Source organism: Strix aluco, chromosome 5 (assembly GCF_031877795.1).
Source record: "Strix aluco isolate bStrAlu1 chromosome 5, bStrAlu1.hap1, whole genome shotgun sequence".
NCBI classification, from domain to species: domain Eukaryota; kingdom Metazoa; phylum Chordata; class Aves; order Strigiformes; family Strigidae; genus Strix; species Strix aluco.
This window is the reverse complement of record NC_133935.1, coordinates 72588474-72599598: the sequence shown is the minus strand read 5'-3', so window position 1 is coordinate 72599598 and position 11125 is coordinate 72588474. Positions and strand designations below refer to the sequence as shown.

The following is an 11125-nucleotide window of genomic DNA, read 5'->3' as shown; positions in this document are numbered from 1 at the left end:
TATTTGAATAGCCTGGTCTGTGAGATAAACTTAGTGTATGTACCTGACATGAGTAAAGAAACATTTTTTTTAAGAAAACCTCTCAGCTTCATGTACAGATTTTTATTTACAATACATTTATTTACTCTCCCGTAGTAAGAGTATCACTGGAATGCTAGGAGTGATTATGAAACTTCTGTCTTAGAATGGTATATGTATGTTTACTTAATACCCCAAATATAAAACCATCGTGAAATACCTTTTCCAGAACTTCATTATAGCTTAATTACTGCCTATTTTATACAAGTACCTGTTCTGGATGCCATCTAAGTTTGACGTATGTTGTGTACGTAGTGGTGACAAGGGAAGCTCTACATTGTGCCTCCTAACAGGCATTTTTACATCTTCAGTGATATCAATGTGGACTGGCTTCCTCGTGTTCTCTGCAATGAGAGTATCTGGAATGTCAGCGCTGGGCTTGAAGAAAGTTTTGAGCTTCCTGAATTTTCATTAGAGTGCAAAAGTTGTTGGTTTAGGTTTCCTAATCCATTTAGAGCCATATTTTTTGCTTTCTTTGTTACTAGCAATGCAAGAGCTTTCTTCTAAATGGCATTATAGTATAAAATTATTTATGGTCAGCTGCTGTGTGTAGACAGGCTCTGTTGCCCTCCTCAATCACCTAATCTTCCTGAGCACAGGATAACAAATTTTCCACAATCTGGTTTATGAATATGTGACAGAGGATAAGAATCATAGAATCATTTAGGTTGGTAAAGACCTTTAAGATCATCAAGTCCAACCGTTAACCTAGCACTGCCAAGTCCACCACTAAACCATGTCCCTAAGCACCACATCTACATGTAAAGAGTTAGCACTCGAGTTGCAGAGATGGTTTTTTAGGAGCTTAATGATGGGTTTTAAGAAAGATACTCTGGGTAGAACTGACAGACTATTCCAAATGCCCCACAAAAGTTATGAAAAAGGAAATGAAACACAAATGGACCCATTCAATGGCAAAGAGAAAAAGAAATGGATGTAGGTTAAAATTAATGAACGGAATGAGGAAGGTGCATGTTACACGGCTTTAAAGGTGAAGTAGGCAGTACCAAGGTTATTTGATTCCTCTTATGTCTTGACTTTTTATTCAATCATAGTTTTTGTATTTACTTACAATTTTTTATTTTAAAAGCAAAACAACACTTATTTGATCATTAAGTTATAAGTGGAAGAACAAGAACTAAAATAATAGCAGTAATAATTAAGGATAACTGATTCCATTAACTGTGAAGTCAGAACACTGTTACACTAAACTCACCAGTGTTGTCTTTTTTGGTTGATATCTGGTTAACAACATACAGATTGAGGAGATCTAAACTGACTGCTGAACTTTTAGGAGACGATACTTCCAGAAGCTTCATCTTTGATTTAAGTTTCTTCTTTTCAAAGAATTCCTACATTTGTTAAAAGAGAGAATAAGTTTTTGACAGAAGCTTTAACAACACATTAGCAGCATATATAATTCCTTTCAAATTATTATTCAAGACTTAGTAAATAAATCCTAATAATAAAAGCACATGATTAAATCTCTCTGAATTTCACACCCTGTTATTTAGTTTATTTTTATTGCCTTGAAAAAGACTGCAAGTCTTAATCTAGTCATATTCAAAATAAATCACTGTTCTCTTGATGCCAAAAACAGTCCTTAAACACTCATGCCTCAAACTTTGTGTATGATCATTAAAAATATTTATTTAAAATAAAGGACATACCAAAATGCTGCAACAAAAGTCTTTAAAAGTTTAAACTTGGGCTTTTTAGGCAGCTTATAAACTAGTAGGCAAATAAATCAACAAGATTACATACACACAGCCATCTATAATGACACAAAGGGTTTATTGTTCTCCAAATTTGTCTTTCTCAACATTGAAAATAGTCTTGTGACAGAAAAAAGAGAAAAAAGTAAGGAAGAAAAATCTCTAAGACTGGGACTTCAGAAAGGCTTTTTGTTGTGAGAAATAAAAAGAGACATGACTAACACTTTGAATATATCAGGCAGATAATTCTGGAAAATTTAGGAAACAAAAATCTTCAATTTGTAGGGGACTATTAGTAATCATCTTAAAATCACTAGCATCAAGCACAGCAGATGAATAAATAAAACCAGTAAGATTTCTTTATTTTAACCGCAGGAAGGATATTGAAAACTGAAGGCTATGCCAAAACATATGCTTTTCTTCTGAATTGTAATTCCTCTCATGACTGCAGATTACATGTAACTAATATACTCAACATGTTTGTTGGTAACTATTTTCCAGTATAATTTATTATATCACAATCTTTAGCTTTCTAGGATGTTATCATCTGTGGAAAGTACCTGTTCTTCAGTTAAGAAGAATATCTGCAGTAAGGAAAATTCAGCCTGTGTACAAATCAACACTTCAAAATTCATATTGCTTTGGAGTCCACACCCCCAAAATGTATTCGTGTTCCTTCAGTGTCCCAGATATTTTCTTCCCATCCCGTATAAATTACTACATTACTATTAATTGTGTAATAGCAATTACAGAATTACCGTTGTGTGTAGTAATCTAGTAATTTAGTACTAAATTACTAAAAACAAGCCTGTCTTGGATCCTTTTCTGTTTTCTCTCCTCCACTGAAGCAAATTACATAGTTGCAATGGAAATTATGTGGCTTAGACCAAATCCCTGAGAAAACAGGTATTTTGAGAACTCACAGGACTTCAGGAGATTGGGAAAGGGACAGGGACAACAAGCTGCTGGTTGCTCCCACATTCCCTTAGGTAAAGGTTTTAATTTCAGAGACTGTCTCCATAGTATCAACCTGTTTTTCCTCTTCCTGTATATGCCAATGCATCTGCTCTGGGCATTGGTGGGTACCAGCTTCAGTGGTGGAGCTTTCATATACTGTGTCTTTTTCCCCTGCTGCTGAGGAGGAAACTGACTTCTCTTACTATGGTTATAGCTGTTTTACCTTACTGTTTTCTTTCTCTTTCCTGTTTGAAATGTCTTCTGCTATGCCAGGGATAAATTTGATTCTATCATTTCACTTTCAGATTCAAAATACAAATAAGCTGGCCTACTTTTGCAAATGTCAGAATGAAGTACTTCAATGAGCCTAACATTCTTTTATGTAGCCCAGAAAAATAACTGTGTATACGTGTAAGTGTTAGGCTAGCTGACCACGTGGTTGTCACTGTGAGGCTTCAAGCAATCCTGTGTGTCAGCACATACCAACAAAATATAGTAACAGAAGTAATTCAGTAAAACTTAAATTGTGCACATTCACTCATTCATGCCTTCTCCTACTCCCTCCTCTTCCTGCTGGAATTCAGTGTAGTAAACCTAGAACAAGACTTCTTCCCTAAAAGTTACATGCAGTCAGGCAAACACATTACAACTGTTATGCTATAGTTCTGAGTCTCACTCCAAACGCTTGAAAGTTTTTCCTAAGTGAACCAACTCAAGCATTTATATAGCAGTATAAAATGCAAGATCACTAGAACTGTTTACCTTTTGCTTTCTCCTTTCCTGCTTTAATATGATTCTGCTCCTGAAAGATACAAATTATTATTGTTTTAATTGTAAAACTATCAATGGTATTGAGAATTTAGAACACAAATATGTTATGTTATGCTATGTTATAATGGACAAAACCTTCAGGTAGTGAAGTCAACATGTATCTGTTGAAGTCAGATTGATCCTGGTTCACTCAGGTAAAGATAGGACCACATCCTATCTTAGGGCTACCAAACACATTGAACATTCAGAATTGAAAGCATTTAGACATTTGACCTGTAATGCAACATTTCATCGATTCTTAATTTCTTAAAACACAAAAAAATCTTTCTCAATATAGTAATTTCTCCTAATTTTCTTTGTAATGCTGCAACATAGTTACAAAACCTTATCAGCAAAGAAAATGAAGGAGCACAGTACAAGCGCCTTTTGGGGACTACCTTTTGGGACTTTACAGAATATTGTAAACATTTTGTCGGTACAAATTTTATCGAGCTGCAGTTTGTGCAATATAGGAGACAATTATAACTTAAACATAGTTTTAAATTAATTGCCTACAGGACATGATGCATAAAATTGGAGCTCTGGGTCACTGCTGTGAGCAGGGTGAGCATGGCTGCAATCCTTGGGTCAGTAGATTAGGACTTTTCTTTGAGAGTTAGAAATAATGCAGTATCCCCTTGGAATTACATTTTCTTTTCTTTTGTTTTTTTCTTTACTGTGCTTAAAGTTAGAACACACTTTCTAAACATGTGAACATAACATTTACCCTTGCAGTGGGTAGAAGCTCCAGTAATGGATAGTTTTTCTGACACTGAAATGCAAATCCCAGACTCACCCGAGGAATCCTGACAGATAATTAACAGCAGCAGAAAGCAGCAGGCTGATTTGCTGTTTGCTAAGTGAGTGCAACACTCCTTCATGCTGCTTTTTCTTATAGACAGAATAGTATGATAGACAGGCACTTAGGACAAAGTTGGGGTTGTTTTTCTTTTTTGAACCGAAGCTCTCCCTTCCCCCTGCGTCATACAGGCAACTTTCAGAAACCTCATTTTGCTGGGAAGACTTCCAGATGGGTAAAGCATTATTTTAGTTTGATTTTGCATAGAGTCAGGATGATTATAAAGCTGTGTTTAGCAAAGTGACTTTCAAATGGCTGACAAAATCTGTGGGTTTAAATTTGTAGTAGATAGGCAGATGGCATAGCACCTAAAGAAACTGAGCATTATCCTTTTTTTTTAATGTTACAACTCAGCTGATGATTATTTTACTGTTTCTGTGAATCTCAATAACTATACATCTTTTTCCCCAAATGGTAATCACTGTGATTTGGTAGAGCATGAGGAAAGGCCCAGGCGGGGGACCCTCACCCAGCCCCAGTCTGCGGAGAGATACTAGGCCCAAACGTGACCCACCCTGCCTGGTGTGGGAGGGCATCTGCGTCCCCTCACACAGTCTGGGTCAGGAGGGGACACGAGGGCTGTGACACACACCATGGCCTGCTTCTCTGTGAGGGGACACCAGGCCTGAAACACACACTGTGGCCCTGCTGTTCTGTGAGGGGACACCATGGCAGTTACACACACCCTGGTGCTACACTGGGTCTGTCACACCCCCCATGGCCATGCCCAGTCTGTGAGGGGACATGGCAGGGGGGATGCCACACACACTATGGCTGTGCCTGATCTGTGAGGGGACACCAGGGCTGTCACACCCCCCATGGCCATGCCCAGTCTGTGAAGGGACACTGGGGCTGTCACACACACTATGGCTGTGCCCGGTCTGTGAAGGGACACTGGGCCTGTCACATGCACCATGGCTGTGCCCAATCTGTGAGGGGACACTGGTTCAGCATGGGGCTGTTTCTAACAGCCTCTGAAGAGTTTCACTCACCGGCTGCCGCCGACCCAGTTCATTTTCTACTGCTGAGGAAGGAGGGAGGGCTGCTGTGTGTGGTGCTGGGGATGGAGAGGAGAGGCAACGGCCACCACAGGGATGGTTCGCTGCCTCCCAGCAGGGCCACAGGGCCCTTCTGCAGGGCCGCCTCCTCCCTGGAGCACCAGGGCAGCTGCTCTCCATGCCCCCAGGCTGCCCAGTGCTGACAGAGAAGGCAGAGAGGGTGGTACAGGGACAGACAGCAAAAGGAAAGAATGCAGAAAGCCACGGGGGGGGGGGGGGTGGGGGTGGGGGGGCGGGCGGGGCGCGGATGATGAGGAGAAGATGATGCTCTGGTTGCTGCCACCCTTCCTCTACCACTGGCATTTCCACACAGACTGCTGCTAGAAGCCATTGCTCTTTTGCAAAAGAATCATAAGACTCTTGCTGTCCCAAGTGAATCAAATTCACAGTTATTGGAGTGGGTTACACAGATGTTGACATTTTGTCTTTCAGGCCCAGCTTTTACTGCTACGATCACCATAACTTTTAGGGCAAGAGAGAAGCACCTTCCTCCCCATCCTGCTCTTCCTCAGGTATTTTAAGGGCAACAGGGGAATCAATGAACATTTTCTACTAGTAGGCCTTGTTGCCCTTGGAGCTGCCTGATGAGCTTTTGTGTGTAAATAGCAACAAACCCTCAAGGAGGGACACAGGGCTACGAGTGCTCCCAGAGCATCTTGGCAGCAATGCAGCTACCCTTGTTCCCTTCCCTGTGACTCACTGCCATCATTTCAGCAAGTGAAGGCACCCATTTACAAAACAATCATTAAAATTCTATATGAATCTTTTCCTGTGGTGTTTCTTTACTGGGTTATCTTTAGCCTAACATTTTTCAGGGTATTAATGTTCAATTGCCATTGGTACAACAATGTGAAGAATGCTCAGAGCAGATATTAGGAGCCTAATATTAAAAATGACCCAAGTTTTCTTCTTTCTAATACTTTTAATTTTGCTAGGGTGTTTATAGAATCCACCACTAAAAGATTGTAAAAGTGAAAAGATCTGCTTCTCTAAAATATCACTAATTAAACTGAATAAACTGGACAGAATGTTTTATCATCATGATACCACCAGTATTTCTGATTAGTATGCATAATTGTTCCTTGTAACAACACTAGATTAAAATCTTCATAGTAAAATATATCTATATTTTAAGTGTGTGTGCCTCTACAACTAATATGACAGATGATGAGAGACTGAAAGTTTATTTAACTTATTTCATTACTTGAAATAATTCTTTTTATTTTGTTTGCATTTCCATCTAGTGTAAATGTTTAACTATGTCTAAGAGGTAGTTTCAGGCATGGCATAATCAAATGCCTTCTACTTTTGTTTTTCTAACATATGATATTTTCTGTACAACCCTTACTCTTCCACAGCATTATCTGGATTTAAAGGAAAAGACTGCACTTTTCTTTATGTTCGATTTAATGAGTCTGGTAGTTAGCAGTAGTTCGTAGAATCCAGGAAAAGTGATGTGGCAGATTCAATCAATTATTTTTCAACATAAGAAATCTTCCCCTCCTCAAATTTTTTTCTGCAGATAAAGCTGAAACACCTTTCAAATGGTCATAAAATAAAGAATCAGTTCTTTCTTTGATGAAGGCAGTAAACAGTGAAATAAGACCTGAGAGGCATATGACTCTAGATTTCCAGTGTCTAAATATTGCAACTAGACTGTCAACATTTGAAAACTTTGAAATAATTGATCTGAATTTCCAAGTGATGTCATACTTTCAAAGAATTGCAGGACATTATTATTAATTTTTAAAAGGTCACGAGTTTCATGGAGCTTAGTTGCTTCTCTGGAAAGTGAAGTAAATATAGAACAAGGAGACTTCCTCTGTGTGTCAGAAACTGAAGTTTAAAGAAGAAAAAAGCCTTGAAGATTTTCCTTTTTTGTAACTTTTTAACAGCCATTCTTCAGAATAACTGCGTCTCATGTTCCTTTGTTGAGAAAGTATTGTACAGGAACTTCTTCAGAACGGCTTTCCAACCTTCAGCACTTGAGTTGTCTCCTCTGACGTGCTTCTTCATTAGCAGATCAGCTTTAGATATAAGTGATGTAGCAAAGCAGTCTAAAGCAATGTACTATCTATCCGAGACTGCATTTCTTCGGGAAGGCTGGTGTTGAAACGTTGACCATGCAACTTTGGCACCCAGCTTTGAGTCCTCATAGAACTCTTATATAATCAAACAAGAGGGAGAGGGGTCTTCTGATGGGTGACTCAGAGCACCTAAGTTAGGCTCCTCCTCTATGTCCCAACACCCAGAGAGGAAGCAGCCAGGTTGGGTAACTGAAACTGCATGAAGTGAAAGTGTGTGCTACTGTCTGCAGCATTATTGTACCCTGAAGATTTGAACACCCTTCTTTCCCTAAGCAGGACAGTTTTTCCCTTTGAGTGGACAGACACTGCTTATGTAAAATTTTGTACTCACTGGAGACAGTAAGAGAGAAAGAGAGAGATGGGTTTCCAAGTAATACTTAGAACTAACTCCAAATGGTTCTCATGTTTCTTAATGAATCTTCCACTTCCCAGCAAGTGTCCTCCTCTAATGCTCATTATAACAAAGGAAGGTATTACTAAACAGATGAATGTGTAGTAAAAAAAACCCTGGGGATTTTCACAGTTGGGTTTAAAAATTTTACCATATTACCAAATTTTTTTGGTGTTAATTTAACATATTTTAACTTTTATTTTTTCCCCAAATGTTTGATCTAGCATTAGGTAACTAAATCCATCCAACCACATAAAAGATGCAGAGTAACTGAAATACTTTTGAATCCTCAATCCAGGGTAGGAATTTCTGGTACTTTTAAATGCCAGGATACACTTATTTAGGTGCCTAAATATTGACCTAATTATCTAATGCTAGGAATGCATGACTGAAAAAAACAGCCTGTTCCAAGTGAAAGCTTTTGGTTGGCAAACCCAGTGCTTAAACTTTGTTTACAAGTTGCATGGTCTTCTCCTAGTCAATGCTCCTCTGCCTGTCCCTTCCCTGAGGGACCAGCTTATGGACAAATAAAGTAAAACTATCCTTGTGGTGTTTTACACTAACCTGGTTGGTGGTTTTGCCCTAAAAGAGTTCTTTCCAAAAAAATGGCTGTGATCTTGCAAAGTCATGATAGTCTGAGGAGGTTTAAAACAGAAGACAAAACTTGTTTGAAAAACAAAGTTTCCCCTTTAAAATGTAGTTCCTTTTAATGACAGAATTATCTTTCAATTAATTTAATGAAAAGTCCTTCCCCCATTCACCTTTAAAGGACAGAGGCCTTTTTTAATTTACTCTAAGGGCACTAGTTCAAAGAATTCTAGAAAATGCAGAAAGCCCAAGGATTTTTATATTTTACTGCAAAACACTAACCTTCAGCCAAACATCTAAAGAAAAACACAGTGGGCTTCCTTATGTTTGTGTACAGGGTAGCATTAGATTAGAAAAATATTAGTAAATTGTTGTATGAGATGAGTAGCATTCATTTGGTATGAAACCCCAGTTTAAATACCTACAACATATATTGAAGTCAATGACTACCCATGCATTCAATAGAATATCAGTTTTGCCCCTGCTGTGTGGGAAACAGTCCAATAAGAAGCCACCTTTTGTGGTTGCTTCTCCTGATGTGCGCTCCTTGCTGAGCTGGATTCATTGCATTTGGTTTGAAGGAGTTAGGAGCGAGCATAAATGGAAAGGGATGATGCCATTAGTCCAAAGGCTAGAGAGTGGAGAGGCTAAATAGTTTCCAAACACAGCAAGCCAGCCACCTCAGAGAGAAACACATAATCTACATGGTTTGAAATTCAAAGCCCAGTTGGGAGGAACATGGGATTGGATCTACATGTCAAACCACCAGCCAGGACAGTACCATTGAAAACAGTATATTGACACGTTGCTATATGAAGCAGTTGCCTTTCCTAGATGGTATTATTTAGATGGAATTATTTTTCACAGAATTAGCCCTCAAGATGAAGTGCTTGGCTGATGGAGAACAATGCACAAGATCTGGTTCAGAATCTCATGCTGGAATCCCCACTTGATAAAAACAGTATTTCTGCAAAGAGCAACAAAGACCAAAGAATCCTCTATAATTGTGCTAAACTCCAGTAAGGAAACAATGTGAGGCTTGTTAAAAACAAATTAGGGGAGGGAGCTAAAATAATTAAATCCTTAAATGTGGCTAGGAGAAAGCTGAAGGATACCAGAGTTGAAGAGACAGTCTGAACCACAGTGAAAAGCTACACTGCATTCAAAAGAAGGTAACAGAAAGGAACATGATCTTTGATAAACATAAAAATACAATTAGTTAGGCTGAAAAGAATTTGGGAAACAACTAGACAAAGGAACCAAACTATTAAATCATTCTTCTTACATATCAACCAGGAACAAAAGCCTGCTAGGGAGTGTATAGGGCCAGTTGACGACCAAGGTACAACATAAGTGCTCAGAGGAGACATGGATGTTACAGACAAAGGTAAGTTAGGTTTTTTGCATCAGTATTGACTGATGAGGAAACTGAGGATAACTTTATGCAGGATTCCTTTCTGGGGAACTCAGCAGAGGATCTGTCCAAAGTGAAAATAACAGTAGACAAGGTCAAAATTATTTTACCAAGACAGAATGAACACTAGCATAGCACCAAGACTAAATGGTATTTACTGAAGAGTTATAATGCAGCAATGTGGAAAGGACCACTTAAAAATTCCTTGGCTTTGGAGACTAGAGCAAATCTGACACAATTTAAAAAAAAAAAAAAAAAAAAGATTCTATGGCAATCCAGCAAGTCTACTTCTGCACAGAAAAATAGCAGCAACTATAATACAGGCCAGCACATCAAGAGACAGTATAGCTTCTGTAGATGGAAGTGCTGCCTCATAAGCACGTAGAAAAGAGTGACTGCTGTAGTCTTGATGGATTTAATTAAGACTGTTTATAACATCTGCTACTGAAGGTTTTAAGGAAACTAAGAAGACATGAGATAAAAGGGAAGGCCCTGCCACTGGCTAACATAGAAGAGAGAGTGGAGAAAATATTTAGTCCATGTATCCATGCACTCGGGGGCTGGGACCGATCTGGACCAGAGGCTGACAAACTCATGAGTGGTATGCAAAAGTTGCGGCGAGATGAGAGGAGGGGGAGAGAGAGAACTAGAGTGAGCTCCATTGTTGAATGCCTCTTCCAGAACAGGCATACGTGGTCATAAAGTGGAGCTTGTGGGAGCCAGGATCAAAGCAAGCAGAAAGAAGAAGTTCTTCACGAACAGGATGGTAGATCTGAGAAACTGCTTGCCAAAGGATGCTATTATTTATGTAAGAGCTTACACGATTTCAAGAGAGACTGGACAAGTGCTTGTAAGAGTGGAATATTTCATAGAAAAACCTCTCAGACTCATGAAATTGTCACAGCTGAAAATGGCCAGAGGTTGTGAGAGTATAAAGCTACAGCAGGGGAGGTAGCATCATACGTAATTGCAATTCTTTTTCTTCCTTGGGTATCTGCTTAGAGCTATTGTTAGAATACTGTGCTCGGTGGAGCACTGGCCTGAACCAGTTTGCTTATTCTTATATTTAGAAGTCTCACAAATAAGAGTTAATGACTAATTTGCAGAAGATTTTTTGTTGTCGTACCTAGCAGCTGCAAACCCTCAAATTCTTGAGGCATGACAAAAG

The 11125-nt window shown here is 39.0% G+C and overlaps 1 protein-coding gene across 1 annotated transcript in view; it reads right to left on the bottom strand.

Annotated features, from left to right (window-relative positions):
- REDIC1 (regulator of DNA class I crossover intermediates 1) overlaps window positions 1-11125 on the bottom strand; it is a 29913-nt gene that overhangs the window by 14514 nt on the left and 4274 nt on the right. Inside the window, exons 2-4 of the mRNA XM_074827759.1 lie at window positions 3513-3552; window positions 1295-1430; window positions 290-422 (exon numbers count right to left, since the gene is read on the bottom strand). Of these exons, the coding sequence (XP_074683860.1) occupies window positions 290-422; window positions 1295-1397 (236 nt within the window). The 5' untranslated portion in view covers window positions 1398-1430; window positions 3513-3552. The remainder of the gene's footprint in view (window positions 1-289; window positions 423-1294; window positions 1431-3512; window positions 3553-11125) is intronic.